This window comes from Lissotriton helveticus, chromosome 5_1, assembly GCF_964261635.1.
Source record: "Lissotriton helveticus chromosome 5_1, aLisHel1.1, whole genome shotgun sequence".
Lineage (NCBI taxonomy): Eukaryota > Metazoa > Chordata > Amphibia > Caudata > Salamandridae > Lissotriton > Lissotriton helveticus.
Genome location: NC_136065.1, coordinates 509,020,227 through 509,041,448, shown reverse-complemented (window position 1 = coordinate 509,041,448; position 21,222 = coordinate 509,020,227). Strand labels below are relative to the sequence as shown.

The window sequence follows — 21,222 nt, the reverse complement described above, 5'->3', positions numbered from 1 at the left end:
TGCTGTGCATAAGATAAATATTGCATCCTGTGCATTCTGCGCTTAGCGCTTTCCATGCGTTCTCATGCGCATTCCATGCGCATTGAGATGGGTGCCCTGTGCTGCACATTGGATGCCTTTCACCTCTTGACAGTAACACTCACTGTGACTTAGCCAATGGGTAGAGTGACGAGGCAAATGCCATATAGGCTGGCCACAGGGTACTGTTGCCACAGACAGCCTAATGCGATCTCCAGCAGCAAATAAGGGGCTGTTGATGGTCAGCCACAGTGTCCAGGAAAGTAGAACTGTGGTTCAACGCTGATACTACAAGGTCCAAGGGCGTCTGATGCCACTTCACTATCCCTGGCATTTTTGGGCATTGGTGTCCATGCTTTCTGCTTTAAAACTTGGAACCGCCTCACACAGCTTTCCTCTGATGACTCAGTTTCGCCAATTTTGAGTGTGGGCCTTTCTGCCCTACAGTTGCATTTCTGCCCTTGCCCTAGGAGGAGGGAATTGACTATCCAGCCTTGCCTAAACTGTTTCAAGTGTGGTATTCCCTCTCCCACCTCACCTACGCCAAGACATTTACAGCCAGTGCCAGGTTTTGCCTCCTGGTGCCACCCAAGTGCGCCCCTCCTGTGCCTGACGGGCTCATGCGCTCGGTCCTTTATCTACATTTCTTCTGAAGTGTATGCAATGAAGTCCTTAAGCAGGAGGAAGAGACTGCCCGAGCAGGAGAAGTGCTCCTATTTCAGATTGGTTCAGTACATTTTCTGTGGCTCTGTGCTCTTCGTAACTAAAGCAAAATATAACTTCCAATGAAAACTAATCTGTCTCAATGCCTGGCTGGAGCCCGCCGTCCGCGCACCATTTAATTAATGAGTTCAAAGGCCTGGCTGGGGCCCGCATGTGCCCAGTTGCGTGCCATTTAAATTCGGACATTTAGAATGTCACGTCAACACCTCAGCTCACCTCTGGCATGTGCTGGGCCCAGGCAGTTATAAAGAAACAATGGTCCTGGAACAGTTATTCAAGGAAGAGTTAGATTAACAGAATTATCAGCTTCTTTGAGCTTACATTAATCAGCTCACAAACATCTGTAAATAGTGAAAATAATTAAAACAAGCAGATGTGCAGAAAAACCACTAAGTATTACTATATATTTAATGAGTTGATTAAAGGAACAATCATTAGATGGTCAAGAAGGTAGGAGAATGTTCTTGGGAACGTGTAAGAAAAAGTGCTAACGTTTATATATAGCAGTCAAGAGAGCTCAAAGTGTGTAGAAAAGTAAAGGGCATGTATCCAATAAACGGTTAGTTGCAACCTGGCCACATGCAAATTATTCATTTTAATAATTTCTAAAATTGTAAGGAGAGTTTCCTTAAGGCTGTAACCAGGGGTAATGGGAAAGGGGAAATGGGTCCAGGTGCGGTAGGGGGTAGCGTCGACGTTTCGATCCGGCTTATCAGCAACTGAGGGACTTTAATACCTCAGCCATGTGGATCTTCCACAGGACAAGGGGAAGTGACCCTCCTCAATCTTCCAATGCTCTATTGGAGTACAAAACCTGGTTACACCAATGCCCGCAAAGTGGCAAGGGCCAACGAAGGACAAATCCCCGTTATTCAGTAGATTTAAACCATGACAGTGGTCCCCAGACAATCCATGGAATTAAATATTCAGGCCCGTATGTGTGGCAAGAGTTAGCTGAATGAATCTGGTAAACCTAGGGCTGCTACCACGATGGAGTAAGGAAGTCGATCAGATCGTCTCCAGTCGTATAAATTACGCTGTGCCCCAGTGACACCTGTGATGGATGGGTGTGGGGTGCATGTGTGGCCACTCTCCCCCAGGGAGTGGTTCGGGCACAAGTCTGGGGACCATGCGGGTGGATGGCATCCCCCCACTTATTTTACAGGGTGGATGCCGTCCCCCTTGCTCAAAAGCTGGACCATCTAAGGCACGAATGCGCTACCTATCAAAGTTCTGATTTGCAAATTGCTATTGACAGGCCAGGCGTGCAGAGCCCTTTGAGTTCAAAGGGCTTCAGCCCCCCTACTCCCCTCCCCCGAACCCCCCCCCCCCCCCCCCCATCCCGGGCTGAGACAGCTTCCCGGGCGCACACACAGCCTCACCCAAGTAATTCACAGGTCTTTAAAAGACAATTTGCTTGTGAATGAGGCTTTGTTGCTTTTCACTCCTTCTTAGAGCCCCTGCATCTCAACTCTGCATATGTCTGGAAGAGTCAGGTAGCGCTGTACCTCAGTATGCTTGATGACTTCTGTTCCTTCAGGACTCCTCTCAGGTTAAGGAGAGTGAAGGGATAGAAGAACACCTGGAATTGTAAATGTCCCGGTTTCCAGAGAGCCCTGTCATCTAGTCTCTGCATAGGCATTGGTGCCTGTGTCCCTCAGAAAACTCACTTCCGGGACCTACATTTTTCCATAGAAAAAGAGCATGCTGGCCAGTGATGTATTTCCTTCATGCCAGGCCCAAACACTGCTGTTTGGTTTCTAAAGCCCTAAAACCCTCTGGAGGCCAGGTGCTTGCCCTAACCTAAGGATTTTGTAGACTTCATGCAACCAAGGCTCACGTAGGTCAGGTGTTCCTCCTGACGCTGCACAGTGATACCAAACCATTAAGGTTGTGCCAAAGATAGGGATGTGAGGCAACCAAAGTATTGGGATTTCGTTTGAGGCGAGAACCTGCAGGTGATGCATTTGTCAGTGTGCTACGGTTATTATCAGTCTCAGCCTAAGCGTGCTCGTTGAACCCAAATGTCTCTAGTGCAGGCCCCGAAAGTGCCCAAAGGCGCAGGTGGAATAACCAGTTTACAGAGGATAGTATTCACAGACCCTCGGAGGGCCAGGGATCCAGCCCCTGGAGGGCCACGGAGCCAGACTTGGATTTCATGTCTAAACCCGTATTTGAGAGCTTCGTATCGAATACTAAAAGATATTGGACGACTTGTGTACTTTTAATTTGTAACAACACAAATTAGCCTTGTCCCGAAATCAATAAATACACTCCCTTAAGTTTGTAGTAGTGAGCAGCAGCTTTCCAATGCTGGACAGCCCAACAAAATACAAAAATATGGCAGCACTCCATCTGTTTAGTGTTCCTTGAGGGGACGGAGGCTGAAGGGGCTTTGAATGTGGCTTCCCTTGGCAGGCTCGGTACGAAGCCCTGCTCTTAACTCCGCTGCCTCGACACTTGGTACAAACGGAGTAGAAACAGCAAGGAAAGGGCTGCAACTTGCAAAACTCCGCGAATCCACACGTCACCGCCTCAGCCTGCGCAACTCATTGTTTTTTTCCAGTGAAGCACTGTTAAAAAAAAAAAAAAAAGCATTGGCATAGCCAATAGGTCTCGCCTTTGGGTTCTTAGAAGTGTCTAGCCAGTTGTGCTGCATAACGAAATACATACTTGTAAGGTCCCAAAGGCGAGACATATTGGCTATGCCAATGCTTGTTCAATATGTACTACACTTAATGCAGGTGCCCACCCGCTTCAAAGCACTGCTAACGTTGGCGAAAATGGGGAATGAGGCAGTGAAATGGACAGAGCTTTGCTCAGGATCACCCATTTAATCAGATGGAGAACCTGGGAATACTCTCGACAGGCAGGGTATTCATTTTAATAGTACGGAAACGAGCAAAGGCACACTGGAAGTGCAGGCGGAAGTTGCAAACATGTGGCTTACGGCAGACCCTCTTCAATTTTCCGATTCTTTAGAGAAGTAAACACGACAAGGAGGGGGTTTTACTTTAATCAGGAAAGAGGACTTTCCAGCTGATTAATTATCCTAAACTTGAAGAACAGTAGGGTGGGGGTGTTGTCTCAAAAGTCACCAGCAGAAGAGAGATTACAGCTTTTTCACTCTTGAGGGCCTCAAAGTGCCTAAAGAAATTGAATTAACCTTAGGGAGAGAGAGCTATTCTGGGGCTGTAACAGTCCTCAGAGTGGGTATTGTAGCCAATCTTGGGGCCTCCTGCGGATCATTGCTCCATCCTTATAGCCTCCAACAATTTCCGGAAGGATTCAAAGAGGAAGGTCCCAAAAGAAGGCCACCATAACTGGAAATGCTTCAAAGTAAAATGATAAACCTGAGACTCCCAGCATGAATAGCTTTCTCAGAGAAAAATGTTGGCCCGGACATGATACTTCATTTGTTTTCATGTGGCCTTTCTTCTTTGTTTACATTAATTATCCTATAAGGGAGTTGCAAGGCATCTCTAGAACACATTTTAAAGTGTTTTATGGTGTGGTTTGACAGCGCAGCCATCGCAGACAATAAGTGGGAATGTCTACAATGGGGCTTTGGTTCCGCCCACATGTTGGCAGTCCGGATTACATGCATTGGTTGGGCAGAAATTGCGTGCTTCCAAGCGTGCTCCAATTTAGGAAAGAGTTGGCAGCTCACCACTTTTATGAATACCAGAACACAATGTATGAACCATCTCCAACTCTGTTTCCGCTCCACTTACTAGTTGGCTTTATGGTTGTTTTTCAGCGTGTACAGCACTCCACTGCTTCTCTCTTCGCTGTACAGAAATAACATATACATACATGTATGCCAGGGCAGAGTCGGGGGACCCCGTGGGTGGACGCCGTCCCTCCACTTATTTTACAGGTCAGCTGCTTGCCTATAATTCATGTAAGACAGCACGGAGAGTCACTTAAAAGTGGAACAATTTTCTGTTTTATCCACTTTTAAAAATAAATGCCTGTATTTATCTGTAAAAACGGAGAGCCTTACACATCAGCATCCTGAAAACTTGGCATGCAATTATGTTTTACTATCCCTCGCTTACAGCACTTAATGGCTTGACAAATGTAGTTGTTAGCCAAACTTCATCCACATTCGGGCTCTTAATTCCTCCATACAGGGACCTTATGCCACAGGCCTAAGTACTGAGCAGCTTCAATTGTTAAATCTTGCAATACATGCAAATGATGGATCTGCTGCACATGTGATGTCAATTCTGGCTGTGATGTCACTTCCTGCGACACCACCTAACTTGTAGAGTACACCCATTTTTTTTTTTTTTTTTTTTTTTTTTTTTTTTTTTTTTAGGAATTGTGCCCTGGGAGTGGTTAACAAACTCTGTGTCTGCTGAGACACTAGAACGCGTCCAGCAGGACACACTACGTATGGACCCTTCCAGAAACTTCAAGCCTTTGCAGCAGCTACTAGCAATAGTCCTCAGATACAAAAGTAACCCGGGAATGTTATCCACTGCCCAAATGAAAAGAATAACATTGTACCCAGAGAGGTCTTTGCGTCTGACGAACCCAGTTCCACAGCAGAAGCCTTGGTGCAACTAGTGTATTTCTTGACAGCAGGGATAGAGGGTGAAAATGTCCAGAGTTGCGTATAACGGTCTCTTGGGAATGAGAAGTTGGTATTATACTGCCTTTTTAAAAAAAAAAATCAACCTATTTTGTACATTCAGTCTTTTCCCTAGGTTCAGAGTGAGGAACGCAAAAGAGTCCGCCAGATCGAAACGAAAGTCTAAATACGTCCAAACACGTAAGTAGAACCCTTGTTGTTTTTGACTAGATCTAATCTGTTCTCTAGAATATACTTGCTTCGCAAAGATCTTTTTTTTTGTTTCTCAAAATTCTTCTGACAAGCCCAGAGTTTATCAGTTTTGTGGTGAACTGATCACCAGCTCCTCCACCTTGTTCATGTCTCTCACCAGGGAACAGGTGAAAAGGCATGCGTTACTGTTGACTTGAGGCTTGATGGCGAGTGAAAAGTATAACCTTTGAAAATAGCAGGCTGGGATGTTCTAGTGTCCTGCATAAATACAAACCATAAAATCCTGAAATCAGTATGTGCAATTTAAAATACTCATGCATCCACATGTATTCTCTACAAAACAGTGTGGCAGAAGGCAATTATGTTTTCAGTGCCACATTAAATATAATATGGACATCTACATACAGTATAGTGTAAAAGAAGCTCTACGTTTTATTAGTTTCTTTTTGACATTCCCTCATTATCATTTCCTATTAAACTTTTGCCATTTTATTCAGTTTTATACACTTTTTTTAGTACTTGTTCCCAAAGAACAAAAATGAAATTGAAGCTAGTGCTTTTAAGGGCGAGCACTCGTGATGCACTGCATAGCAGTGCTCGCGTAGGCGAGCTGTTTTGTAGGTTTTCAAAATGGTCCTGGAAATTCCACACAGCTTGTGCGTGTTATTTCTTAGGTCCATTTTGATTGGGCTTGTAGTGCGTGTTGTCTTTAAACAGAACATGCAATAAGCCATAGGCGGTCGCATAGCTCCGCCCATGGCCTATTGGTGTCTGTTACGGGCACCAAAGCCCATATGTCTTCAATTATCGTGCCGACACGGGCGCGATAATTGAAGACGTATGCCTGCATGGCGCACGCGCGCCACTCACTGGCTTTTTTTTTTTTTTTTACTATTGCGAAAGTGATTGCTTTCAGTACTGCTTGTATCTTTTTTTGGATCCATTTCAAGGCGAAGCAACTTGGTGTGCGCTGAGCCGCGATCTCATAACCCAAGTTCGGCTTGTTTTTTTTTGTTTGTTTTTTTGTCTAACCAGTGTTTGGGTTTCTTCTGGAAAGCCTCATTGAATTATCCAATGTGCAGATGTTTAAGTTTCGAATGAAAAACGTTTTCTTCAGATAGATGTGAGAGCTGAATTTAGGGCGGAACTCGTTTAGCAGTCGCTAACCCCGACTGCACGATATATGATGGAGTTACATTTCTTGTAGTTTGATGCAGTCTTACATAATGCTCTCTGCCATCCCACACTTATGAGAATTGCTGCCACGTTGTGCTGAGACTTGAAACTTCATCCTAAACTGAAAAAAAAACTTTTTACCCAGCGGGTGCTGTACATGTCTGTAGACCTGGACACATTTGAATTATGCGAATGGATAATGGATTTTGCGTAAAAGTGTTTATTTTTCGCCCATGAAGACTGGTTTGAGCAGATAATGTCTTAGACACTGTGGAACTGTGCGCTTGCCACTACTACATGTGACACAAAAAACGTTCCCGCGATGCTGAGGAAACTATTAAGGGAAATATTTTGAACGTGTTTCTCGTGCGACTTCGGTGCTCGGAGGCATACCTAGCTTACATATTTCAACCAAGCGTATTTGTCACAATACACCTAATGTGCACAAAAATTACAGGTAATTTGTGTAGAAAATATTTTCGCAATATCAGCCAAATTTGTATGCAGCTGTTAAGCACTCAGTGTAATCTGCTCACTCATCAGCACAACGCAACGTTTTCCTCCAGTGTAAGGGGCTTCCCTCTTGAATGCTCTGTCCTTTTACAGATTTTACCAACATTGGACGCCTGCTCTGTGAGCAGCTGCAGTTAAAAGGCTGGGAAGCTTAACCATATTGGCTTTTCTTTAAAATTGGCTTTTATTAAAAATATACACTAAATGAGGCAGGCAGCGCTCTAAAGCGGAATCCCATATACTTGCTTTACTTTCCTCAGTCTCTATCATCTGGCTACTTGTTCTCCAGTCTCTGCTGTTCTTGCTCGAAAGTTCCTCCTAACTGCTTTTGACAAATCCTCATGAAAGGCTGAGGACATACCTTGCAGCAGTCGGTTTAGGGTTAGACTCTGAAAATGGAAAAAATAGTCCATTGTCTGCAAATTCAGCAACTGTCACGAGTGTGGCTTGTTAGTATTTGTTCACCCCCTCTGTGTTTTCCCATTGTTCTCTTGTAATTTAAAAAAATATATTAAAAAAATTGTAATGTATGTTTCCTTCCCTGTACATGCCAACCCACCTCCCACGCCTGTCATGGCATCCCCTAACAGTGACATCCCCTCTTGTGCGCATATCTCTGTCTGCATGTGTTTTTGGCTGTGTGCGCGTTTCTGTATCTGTATCTGTGTCTGTGTGTGCATCTCTATGTGCGTGTTTCTGTCTCTCGGTGCACATCTGTTTTGTGTGCGTGTCTCTATCTGCGTGTATTTTTCTGTGTGTGCATCTCTATGTGCATTTTTCTCTGTGAGTACGCCTCTTCTCGTCTCTATACGTGTCAGTCTGTGTGCGTGACTGTGCGTCTGTGTGTATGTTATGTGCGTGTCTGTCTCTGTGTGTTTGTCTCTGTGTGTATCGGTACATGTGTGTCTCTGTATATTTGTCTCTGTGTATGTCTACTGTTAGCCTCACTGGCAATGTAAACATGGCATGGGAACGCTATAATACACATACTTACTCCACAGATACATACAAACCTGCCATTCCCTAACACACACAGTACACAAACCAGCAAACATATCCAGCTAAATATAAACAATGCCAAATTCTCTAACTCGAACTAATGCGAGACCTGTTGCATTGCAAATGCTTGTTTAGGTTGAGCCTGGGCAGTGCATGCGCTGCTCTGCAAGGCATGCTGCATTCAGGTAGGGACTTGAAGCTCCACCTACTCCCGCCTATATTTTTAATTGGCTTGTGTCATTGTCCACTGTAAACTGTGGCTGTTCATTGGTACATAGGCTTAGTAGTCCCTCCTTAGTACTGCTTTGTCTCATTTTGTAAACTTCCATGACCACACCCCCTGTTACATGTGTTATTACTCCGTAGGCTTTAATTATGGTGTCCGAGCACTATTTTTTCAAATAGTTTTGTCCTGCCTGCTGTTGCCGGCAAGACACGCTCTCTCCTAACACTTTAAAAGAAAATTTTTTTTTAAAGCTCTGGCGTCAAACTCATGTACAATGTAATAGGTCTGCATTTACGAGAGTGAGTTATTGGCATTGTAAATGACAATGCCTTTTATTTATCGGTTTTAAAAATAGCAAATAAATACAATGCCAAAAGCTCAAACTCTTGTATAATGCGAGACCTATTACATTGCAAATTCTTGTTCACGCCTGTTTTCGCGGGTTGCACTGTAGGCTGGTATCAGCCCTTTTTGGGCAGGCTACAGCCTTTGAGACACACCCTTCTTTCAGCCTTTCTTCCATTTCTTACCCTATTTATGAATAAAACCAGCAAGAAAATCAATCGTTTTCTTTCTTCCGAAATTTAAGCGTAAATAAAAAAGAAAAAACACCATTTAGAAAATATTCGCTGCCCACACTGTGCTATCTTCGCCAGATTCCCCAATGCTCAACACGTAGCAAAGCGTTTTATATAGAATCGGGCTTCCCCAATGAGTAACTTGTGAGCTACTGTTAGCTCTGCCGCCCAACTACCTGTAAGTACCAATCCTGTGTCCTCCCCCCGCGGCTAATTTGTATAAAAAAAAATAAGTGTTGGGGCTCTTGTCAGGAGGCAGCTGCACCTGCCCATTTCTCCTGCTGGCACCACCTAATACAGAACCATGGAAGTGGGGAGAGGATGTGGCGTTATGGCCAGAGCTTCCGACTTCAGAGCTGGGGAACCAGGTTTGAGTCTCTGTGTTGGCTCAACATCATGTGATTCTGGGCAAATCACTTCAATCTCCCCGTACATGAATGTGTCCTTAACTGGTGCTTATGTAAAGCGCCACAATTCAGTGCCAATGCTGAACACCGGAAACCACAGGCTCAAATTAAGCACTGGCCCATCCCATTCTAGTAAGAAGCTTTTTCTTGGTTAAATTCGTGTATGTCTGCCAACATTGTGTACTCAAGACAAAATTAGTGTATTTTCAGGATCCGAGAACTGATATTTAGAGAAAAATGGCTACATTTATAAAATCTAGTTAAAGCTGATTTCGAAGTGACAAATCATGTGGAGAGACTTATTACTATTGTAATAACTTTCATGCCAGGTGCAGTGCACCTGTGGTTAGTTTGTATTACCCAGGTAGAGGCATTCAACATTGATATGGCTTTTTCAAGTTACAGCTGGTAATCTGTCTGATCACTGCTTATTTTACACACGGTGGCCATTTTATGTAATCCTGTCTAATGTGGTCACCGTTACAACACTAGCCATATTGGTAGCATGCAACGATTTTCATTGAACACAAGAAGCTTTTATTATTCAAGTTCAAAGATGCTTTATTCGGTATGTAGAAATACAACCATATAGCAACATACATAAAAAATAAATACAACAGACATATGTATCAATATTGTTTGCCAAATACCTTGGTTGCTTGAATACATTATACATTAACAACACATATCCGACAATCTTTAAAGTGCTTTTTGGTACATTTGTCTACTAATGTATGTGCAAGATTTAGCAATATCAAAGTGCAGAATCAATTATATCATCCTCACAGATGTATAACTTAAATTAGGGCGAATTTCTACCAATACATGTACACTTGTCTACTAATGTCTGTGCAAATTTAGCAATATTAAAGTGCAAAGATTATTATGTCATCCTTACAGATGCATAGCTTCCATTTGAGTATACTTCCACTAGAACATGTGCAAAAAAAATAGCAAGATAAAGTGCAAAGCAACTATACTGTTCTTTCTGTCTGCAATATACAATAGCAGCCTTTGTCCGGCATTAGTAGATGTGCAAATTAGCATAATAAAGTGCGGAGTGACAATACCATCCTTCCTAAAGTGCGATATGCATTACAAGTCCGAATACTTTAAGAATCTAACTCACCACGTTCTATTAGCTGTAAGTGGTATAAGTGGTAAAAGTGTTCAATTTCAACATAATAAAAAGTTCAAAAAAAGCATCATTGGTTGAATTCATACGATTGATTTTCGTACAGAAATACATTTTAAAATATAAGTTGCCACATGAAAACATACACCCGGGGTCTCTAAATTAAACATCAGTTGCATCGCTGTTTGTATATCACGCGTATTGTATTTTAAAAAGATGGGTTTCAGATAAAACTTCCTAAAAGAAGTATAAAAGTTAGAGGATAACATAAAATGACATGTGCTCTGTTTGGATTTATCACAGGGACCAAGACAGGTACCGGGTTTCCCAACCGGAGACGGGTCAATACAAAACGGTGGGAGTTAATACTAACAACAGTAAGATAATTTTGGTAGCCCTCATTAATATTATATTCCAGGTAGAGATTAAACGTACTTTGTTTTATATATCTTTCCATTCTAATCCAACTGTATATTTAAGGAATGAGACTTTAAGCTCCCGTTTCGACAGCGTAGACCCCGTTGTTAGATCTTTAAAGATGTTAAGACCATACAGTGTCTTATACCAATGTTGTATGTGGCTTAACCAGGGGATATTTGATCGGCGATCGAGTTTAATACAATTAGTAATTACATCCTGAGTGAACTTTCTCTTCCTTTGCCCAAATTGAGCACCATAGGGACAGAGGACGTAAAACAATTAAATCAGTAATATAATTTATGTCAAATTCCCTATGTATTATCTCAGTTGAGGCTGTAGCCGGGGCGCAAATTAATCGTTTTAAGAACACATTCTCCTCACGCTGAATCAAATTAGCACTCTGGGCATCATGCCCCCATACCCCGGCCCCGTATATGGCTGATGTTATGCATCTTGCATTAAATATAGACAACATTTCATGAATTCTGCGACCCCCCCCTAATTTGGCAGCAAATCTAAAAATACAACTTGTATTCCTAACCATTTTAAAAAGGACACTTTTTTGTTCATTAGCCCATCTCCCGTCTCCTGAAAAAGTAATGCCTAAATAAACTCCTGACAGATTCTAATCTCTCCCCATCTAAAAAAAAAAGGGCTTGCATTTTCTTGGTTTCTTGCCACATATCATTCTACCCGTCTTTCCTTTGTTAATTTTCAGCTTCCTACTTTCGGTAAATACGTGGAACTGATTAATTAGATGTTGCAATCCGTTATGAGTCCTGGAAAGAAGGACAGCGTCATCCGTGTATAAAAGGATTGGGATTGGGTTACCATTAATGATAGGTGCATCTGCATTAGTCCGTCTTAAAATTTGGTCAACTTGATTTATGAAAAGGGAGAACAGGAGAGGGGCGAGTACACATCCTTGCCAGATACCTCTCCTGATTTAAAAAAAAAAAAGGGGTGCACTCCCAATCTGTTCCAAATCTGACTTTACTAGATAGATTATTATACAGTCTGGCAAGCAGATGGATGATTTCAGTAGGGGCACCCATCGCCAACAGAATAGGCCAGAGCAGTGCGTGTTCCACCAGATCGAATGCTGAACTCAAGTCGGCAAAGCACAAGAAAAGATTACCATCTTTAGCTTTAGTATACTTGCCGACTAGGAGTTCCAGGTTCACGCACTGCTCCATAGTACCCATCCCTCTACGAAACCCATACTGCACTGGGGATAAGATGTCGTTTTCCTCAACCCAGGCTTCCAATCTCACTAATAGGACTCGACTAAGGATTTTAACTGTCGAGTCCAGAAGTGAGATGGGAGGGTAGTTTCGAGCTTCGGACCTGGATCCCTTTTTGTAGAGGGGTACAATAATTGACTGACCCCATGTCAGTGGTAGGCTGTCTTCCACAGCCGCATTAAAATAGCGTGTCAATATTGGTGCCCAGAGTCATTTCGTGTTTATAAAAGTCCATGGGTACCCCATCAGGCCCAGGTGCTTTACCACCCTTACTATTTTTGATCGCCTCTATGACTTCATCCAAAGTTAAAAATAACTGCATTTTCTACCATTTAGGGCATGGTACTATATCAGCATTTAAAATAGACCCATCTGGATTAAAATCAGAGTTAAAAATTTCTGAGAAATGAACAATCCATGCGTGGCAACTAACATGAGAACTGACTTCGGGAATATTGTCATTCTTTAAAAAGGGACCATTTATAGTTTCCCAGAATAATTTGCGATCTTTTGTTTCAGCAGCCATATCCAATTTATACCAGGCATCATTTTGCAACTTTTTTCCTAGATGCTAAGGTAGCCTTATAATTAATTTGCTCTTCTCTGATTCTATCTTTATCTCTAGGTTTATCATCAAGTGCTGTTTTTAACTTTTTTAGTGTCTGAGCACAGTGCTTGTCAAACCACACAGTTTTATTTCTCTTGTGCTTTCTATTTCTTACAGCCAAGGAGTTCTCAACAGTACTCGTTATTTTCAAAAAGTTAGTAAGTAAGGTGGACGCGATCACATTAGGTGTTAGGCAATAGTCAACCTCAACTACATTTACAGATAGTATCCATCATCAATTTATTGGGGTCTATTTTGATACATTTGATCCTCATGCCATTTGGTCTCTCGGCCGAGATCCCTTGGACGGGTCTACCATACACATTTGTCTTTGGGCCCCAACCCATTAATTCCACTGATATACTATTATGGTCACTCACTGGCTGCTCTATTACCCAGACATTGGAATAAACAGAGCCATTGGACACCAAAATATGATCAATGTGTGAGTGGGTGTCTCTCCCTCTGAATGTTGGGCACTTTTCATTATTTTTATTCTTTGTACATTCTAGTAGCTCCAGATTTAATTTAGCTACCAGGTTGTTCAGTGCACTACCGTAATTACTGTGGGGGAAGTGATTAAAAATAGTACTGTCACCACCCGGGTACTCTTCTCGATGTCCACAAATCCCCTTCCGGGCGTGATTACATGCTTTGATATTAAAATCTCCTACCCAGAGTATTACAGGACTTTTGTTTGAAAGTGTGATTGTACCGGATGTTGGGTGTGCAATAAGAGAAACAATCTTACCCCGATTGGGCCCCACAATATTATTATAAAAATTCACAATAACTAAATCCCTACCTTTACTGTGTGTTAATCACAAGACTGACGCATGCTCACCCACCTCCACATATCCCCCAGCATTAAATTCCGTTAACTTAGTGGAAACCAGGGTCAGTAGGCCGCCCTTTGCTCTGCCTGCCTTGGATGCTACTGCTGCCACGCTATAAGAAGTGTAACCATCAACTTGTATTTGATCTCTATGCCCCGTCTCTTGCAGACCTATTATGTCGTAGCCCTGTATAATAAAGTTTTCCCAAAAAGGGGTAGTTAGTTTAGAGGCAATTTCCGTTATATATATAAGTGGTGACCATAAGGGAATTGACGGGGTTGCCTCGTATAACCTCAGGATGGTCAGTCAATAATGATGATCCTAGACTCGCAATCATGTTAATATCTGTAGGTATGTTTACATTTGTCACAATTACACCATTATCTTTGCATTGTTCAATGCTAGTCAAGTTTGAATTTAACTCAGTGTTCGATTGTAGCTATGACACCAGATACAGTAATTTCAGGATGTGGGACCATAGATGAAACATTCAGTCAATCGTTCTCCTCTAATGAGTTGAACACCTGAAATCTGTTACAAATCGGAACTGTAAAGTTGTCGTAAATGTAAATGTCGGAATTTGTAAAGCGCACAGCTACCTCCACCGGAGGTGTCCCGGCGCTGGCCGTATACCGCTTAGGAACCCTTCCTGGCTTTCCTGGGAAATGTCCACTCCTGAGCACCCCCCAGGTGCAGCCAGGCATCCCAGCGCTTTTGGGGCCGTTGTGGAGACTAAGCAAGCTATTGCCCAGAGTTGCAGCGTGGGACCCATGATCAGAACAGGCACTGAGGCGAGAATATCCAGTCAGGGGAATTAATGAGCCGGAGACCCGCCGAGGCGGGAATCAAACCCTGGTGCCTGGCCAGAGCTCTGCATCAAGGTCTGCCTGCTCTAACCATTGAGCCACACTTCTCCACATATATTGTATAGTGGAGATGGAATGGGGGGGAACATTGGGATAGTTGATATGTATAGCTCTGGGATGCTGGAAAGACTGCGTTGTAATTTGTCTTCCTGACTGGTTCTTATAGAAATAATCAAGTGGGAACAACGTGATGTTATATTCATGATTAGATGGTATAGGTGCATTTAGAATCGAATCTCTCGCCCATTCAGTGGTCCTGTAGTTTATAACTATGCAATCCCCATTTATCTCCTTTTTACTTGGTCCCACCCATCCTACCCTCTGTGTGGAAATAATCTGGCTAGCCCCTCGTGTTGGGAAACCGCAATTGTTCACAAGCCAGTGCAAGGTTTTATTTTTCAGGGTTTTCTGGTTTTCAAATTGGGTAGGCTGCAGTTTGGGTACATTTGCAAGGATAGCTACATACGGTCTGCATTCCGGTGGTAAGTTAATTGTGGCAGGAATGATGTTGTTAGTGTGGCGCCTGGGAGCTAACAAGTTCTTGTTATGAATGCGGTCACCTGTCTCCCTTTGTCCCCCGGCAACTTTCTGACCAGTTGTTATATTTGGGGCGGTGGTTGCTAACGTATTCATTCCACTTGTGGTTGGTGCCGAGTTCACTACAGTGGAGGGCCCACTAGGAACTCTAGTTGCCATACTTGGTGTATTTTTGCTCAGTCTCCCAGTCGGTGCATTAGTCGTGGGAGACTTGACTTGTGTGCCCAGATGTTCTAAAATATCTAAATTAGCTATGCCCAGTTTTTCTAGGTTCTCTACCTTTTTACTTGGGCATTCTAAGATTTCAGTTACTGGTGCAATGTAGGATTTTATCATTTTCTCTAAATATTGCACCAGTCCCTCGGTACTGGTTGGGGATAGTTTTTCCTTTGAGTGTGTATTTCCACTATTTTGGTGTACCTCACCCTCCCTCTCATGGTCTATTGAAATTTGGGCTACTTTCTTACATTTGCGTCTGTATCTCTTACCCTGCTTACTAACTACCAACATTTTCCTACTGTGAGTAGATTTCCTTTTGTGCCGGACGGACCCGTGATCAATTGCACTACTTGACAGACTAGTGTTGGTTGAGTCTGCAATAGGGATAACACCATTGATGTCACAGCCATCCAGCTCCCCTATGTCATTAGACACATCATTCAGTGTTATGGGTTGCGGTATGACACTTGTTGTCAAATTGGGCGTTAATGATAATCTACTCTCCCTAGCAGAGAACACAGTAGGTTCCAAAGGTTGTGGTGCAACAATCTGATTTTGGTCATTCCCTGGCAAACCTGCGAAAGATTGTAATAAAAGGGAGTCATGTGATAACGTTGTTTCATTTGTAAAATTTGCAGGTGTATTAGCTACTTTTGGCGATTGGGTTATTAAACACATGCTAGGTGGTAATAGTCTTCTTTCAGTATTTTCAATCGCATTAACAACAACCCCAATTGTTTGCTGCAGCATTCTGTCGATAGCGGTTAAGGTAGGTAGTGGAGTTGGCGCCAATGTTAGTTTTCTGGTAGCAGAACGTGTATACATAGGTGTCTTTTTAACTACAGCTCTACTTTTACTTTTACCTTCCATCAGAGCTGGTACAAACCGCTACTATTTATACTTTTTACACTCAGACGTGAGAGGGTATTACCTTTGTTGGAATACTAATGAAGCCAAAAGGGGGGTGGCCCAGCCCAGTCTCTTTCGGTCTCTGAGGGCCCGCCCTTTGCCCGGGCTTAGCCCGGCGTGTCCCGCGCGCGTCCTCGCGGGACGAGGCAGTGGGCGTAGCTTTATGCGCCTCCTGGCGCTGCAAGATGATGATGGGGGAGGCGTCCTGGCGTGAAGGCTGCTGGGGGCTGTAGTGCGCTTGTTCTCCCGACCGGCGGAGCCAATCCAGGCCAGTCGGAATTGCAGGGAGATGGACTGCGGCGGAGCAAAGCCCGGCCGCCCCACAGCCACGAAGAACAGACAGCACGCCTCAGCGGAGCCTCAGCGGAGCAAGAGGTAGGCTCAGCCGGCGTGGTAACCCTCCCAGAAAATGCCACCCGGTCCTCGGCAGTGGGCGTATTACTCAAAAGGTTGGAGACTCCTTGTCTAGATGCGTTGCAAGCTGTAACTGGCCCGCAGCCAATTGAAGTTGGGCTGTTTTCATCTGGACAGCACATCATGATTGCCATTTTTAAAGTCTGGCTCGCACAAAAGCTCTAAACAAAATATTGAAAAAACGGGAGCACCAAAATAAAAAAATACTTTCTGTGCATGTATGAGACTGACTTGGATGTGTGATGATTCAGTGTACTTTTGTGATGTAAAATAGACCCTCACGCATTCCAATGTAAACTTTGCATAGGATGTCAAATGATAATCGAAATGGCAGTAGCATGAGGGAAGATTGTAGGAGACACTACATTCGAGTGGGTAGGAGTGACAGAACATGGACAGCCATGAGCTAGGAGTCTGGCTTGATTTCTAGAGCCAGAGCACAAGACGAGCCAGCAACAGATGCAAGTCAGCCAACAAATGTAATGGAAAAAATGGTTTAGAGTTAACAAAAAATACATATATTTTTCAACATTTCTGTGTCTCAATTAAATAAACAGAATTATATTACAAAATTAAGTGACATTTATTTAAATTATATTTTATTAACAGTTTATTGAGCATTTTCAATAAGAAAGCATTACAGAAAGTTGGTAAGAACTAAGTATGAGCAGTAAAAAAACACAGTGGGGGTTTGCATGATATATGAGCAGCTAATACAAAAAACAAATACTTAACCGTGTGAAGGCATTAATGTACGCATCAGCAAAATTCATTGGTCAGTAGAGCCACCTGGTTAGCTTCTGTACCTTTGGTGGTGTACTTACCTTGTGAAAGAAGAGGAGAGTAAAGACGAGAGTGTAAGCTAGAAGGAGGATAGCAAGAGGTAGGGTTGAAAAGGGAGGGGGGGTAGTCCAAGATCCTGTCTGTGGGTAGAGGGTAGTTAAATAGTATTCAGCTCGGTACCTGGATTGGGACGGGCATTGATCTGTAAATATGCATCTAGGGGTAGCCAAAGTTGTTTGGATCTGGTATGGTCATAGTTATGTTGAGAATAATGTTATCCAAGCTTCTGAGAAAGCATACCCTGGCACACAAAGTGTGATAGGAGATTGATTTAATGTCTTTTCAGTCTTATTTTGTTTAACATAACATTTTTTGGGAGAGAAAACCGAGTCAATACATCAGTCACATTTAGGATGACATAATAAAAGCAAGATATGAAACAAATATATTGGTAGATCAGTGCACAATTCGAGCTATGGTCCATCTCTGTTCATGGCTAATTCCAACATCGGAGAGTCACACAATTCTCCCCTGTATTTATTCCAGTGTCCCCACTTCTTATCCCACTTTGCAGGGCAGCCTCTAAGTTTATATACAGTTTTTTTGGCGAGCATACAGCGATCCATCTCCGCCATCCAACCAACCACCAGTGGCCTTTCAGTAGAGCCCCATTTCATAGCTATTGAGCGTTTGGCAAGTAGGAAACCCAGCGCCGCCCACTGTAATTCAAGTTCATTTAGGTCCGTGGCCTGCCATATATTAAGGACACGTCCCCCCCCCCCCCGAATTGTTGTATTACCCGACATTCCCACAAGACATGATAGAAAGTGCCAGGTAAGGCGCAGCCCCTTAAACACAGGTCATCAGGACGCCTGCCGATTCTAGCCAACAGCGTAATAGACATGTAGGCTCTATGTAGTACCTTAAATTGAATCAGTCGGAACCTGTGGTTGATCACTGTCTCGCTAGGGGACATTTGGCCTGACTGCCAGTCATCTTCTTCCAGGGGACCTAAATCTGTCTGCCATTTGTCTCGCAGGGACTGAAAAGTGTTAGGGAGATTGTTACATAATTTTCAGTAGGTGTAGGAGATGGCCTTTGAGGGGAGAGGTTCCGAGAGCAATCTGTCCTCCAAGGGAGAGGTCTCCGGTATGGAAGAGAGATCGGGTATAGCAGTGAGGATAGCGTGCCTAATTAGGAGGTACCGAAATAACTCTGTTCGTGCGAGAGAGTGCTTGGTTCGTAAATCCTCAAATGTCAGTAGTTTGCCTTTGTGTAGTAGGTCCCCCCCATCATCGATATTCCTATCGTGTCCCAGCAGTCGAATCCCAAGTGGAAGCAAAGGGAACCTAACTGTTGCGTTGACCACAATGGCGTCGCTTTGGTGATTTTGTCCGACCAGCCCAGACATCTATTGGCCCTATGCCAGATTGTGAGTGTGTGTGCCATTGGTCCCACGTACCTGTTCTTGACTGGTTTACTGTAGAGGGCCCCTAGGTAGCCCTCACGTCCCGTCTGGAATCTATCTAGGTGGAAGGCTGGATTTGGGGGTGACCCATGGATCCAGTGGTTGGTGGCCACCAGCTGTGCTGACCAATAGTAGAGACGCAGGTTAGGCAAGGCGATGCCCCCATCATGCCAACTTTGGGTAAGCTTTTTGAGGGCTATACGGGCCTCCCCGCCGTCCCATAGCAGAAGTCGTATGTCACTTTCCACAGCGTTGAAATGGGAGTCAGGAATCGGGAAGGGACAGTTCTGTAGGGCATACAAGAAGCGCGGGAGCGCTAACATCTTAAATAAGGCTGCCCTGCCAGGGAGGGAGAGTGGTAGGGATCGCCAGTGGGCTACGTCACTATGTAGCCGACGCAGGGGGCTCAGTAAATTCCGGTCATAGAATAATGAGGAATCTGGGATGACGAAGATACCAAGGTATTTAAAGCCATCCTGAGCTATAGTAAATCCTCGGGGTATACGGGGTGGTGGGCCTCGTAGCATATATAGTGTTGATTTAGACCAGTTGATCGAGTAGCCCGAATATTTCCCGAAGTTGGTGAGGACATGGAATAGGCTATTGATTGAGGAGCGAGGGGAGGGGACGTATACCAGGATGTCGTCGGCATAGAGGGAGATTTTATCGGTTGTATCCGCATTCCATTGGAGGCCTCTGATGGAAGCATCCGTGTGGATCCAGTGGGCCAGGGGCTCCAGGGTGAGAGCGAAGAGTAGCGACGACCAGGGCAGCCTTGCCGGGTTCCCCTGTGAAGTTCGAACTGGCGAGACGTATGATTATTTACCCGCACTTGGCCCAATAGGCCTGTATAGAGGAGCCGTACCCATTGGATGAATTTGGGTCCAAAGCCGACCCTTAGCAGGACCTCAAAGAGGTAGGACCACTCAATCGAACGAACACCATCGCGGGGTCAAGGGACAGAATGGCGACGTCTTGCTGTAAAATAGTTTGCCGACTCAATACATTATTGACTCTTCTCAAATTTAGGGCCGTATTTCGTCCCGGAAGGAAGCCCGACTGGTCGTGGATGAGGGAGGGAAGCACTATTAGGAGCCGGTTGGCTAGAAGCTTGGCGAGGATCTTGGCCTCCGCGCTGATCAGGGAGATCGGTCTATAGGAATTGTAATCAGTGGGTGATTTATTCGGTTTGAGGATGACCGCTATGGAGGCCAGTCTTTGATCCAGTGGTAGGATGCCTTTGTCTAGGCTGTCCTCAAACATATTTTTGAGATGTGGGACAATGCTGGGAGACATGCCCTTTAGGAATTCAAAGGGGACTCCGTTAGGGCCCATTTCTTTGCCAGAGTTGACGGCAAAGAGCGCCATTGTGAACTCGTCCGCCGTGATATCGGCGTCTAGCGTTTCTTTGTCAGTCTCCGAAAGGGTAGGTAGACTCATCTCTTCTAGGAGTTCCCTGGACTCCTCCGAGTTGTAATGTGCCCCAGCTGTATAGACACGTGCCAAGTGGTTGGCGAAAGCGCCTGCTATTTCCTGCGGGTCTACGGTTGACGTCTCATCCGGCCTCACAATGGATGACACCCATCTAGCTCCCTGTTCCCGCCGTTCCAACCATGCAAGCATCTTCCCTGCACGGTCACCGAATTCATAGACGCGATGGCGCGTGTGGAGTAATCGAGCCTGTGTCTGTTCCTTCGCCAGTGCTTTATAGTCAAGTTGTTGGGCTCGGAGACGACGGGACGTTTCGTCCGAGGTGGCAGTGTCATGGGTTAATTCTAGACGTAACAAGTTAGATTCGGCCTGATGGATCTGGTCGGTATGTTTCTGTATATAACCAAGTTTGAGGGCCAGTGCCTTGCCTTTAATGACCGCCAGGTACGCTTCCCAAATCGTGGCCGCTGAACGCACAGAGCCGAAGTTTTCAGAGAAATAGAAGTCTGTGTGTTCTATCAGGCAGTCCTTTATGTCTGGGATCCGCAGAAGCCAAGGATTGATAATTATAGGGCCTCGGGTGTATTGGTGGTGTTAAGTTAAGTCTACAATAAGAGGAGAGTGGTCAGAAATGCCTCGGGGGAGGCCCTTCGGACGCACAAAATATCCCACATCTGTTGTGGGGCAGAAAAAATAGTCAATTCGGGACATGCTGTTGTGTGCGTTAGAGTAATGAGTAAAATAAGGCGTGTCTGGGTAGTGGGTTCTCCAGACATCAAGTCCCATGGCTTGTACAAACCCCGCCAGTTCAGAGTAATGAGTAAAATAAGGCGTGTCTGGGTAGTGGGTTCTCCAGACATCTTCAAGTCCCATGGCTTGTACAAACCCCGCCAGTTCAGAGTCCTGCCTATGTGAAGCGCG

General features: G+C 44.3%; 1 protein-coding gene across 2 annotated transcripts in view; it reads left to right on the top strand.

Moving 5' to 3' along the window:
- LOC144754701 (rho guanine nucleotide exchange factor 19-like) overlaps positions 1-21,222 on the top strand; it is a 202,334-nt gene that overhangs the window by 94,600 nt on the left and 86,512 nt on the right. For both annotated transcript variants that reach the window (XM_078642836.1, XM_078642837.1), the window contains exon 3: positions 5,445-5,521. In XM_078642836.1, the coding sequence (XP_078498962.1) occupies positions 5,445-5,521 (77 nt within the window). The remainder of the gene's footprint in view (positions 1-5,444; positions 5,522-21,222) is intronic.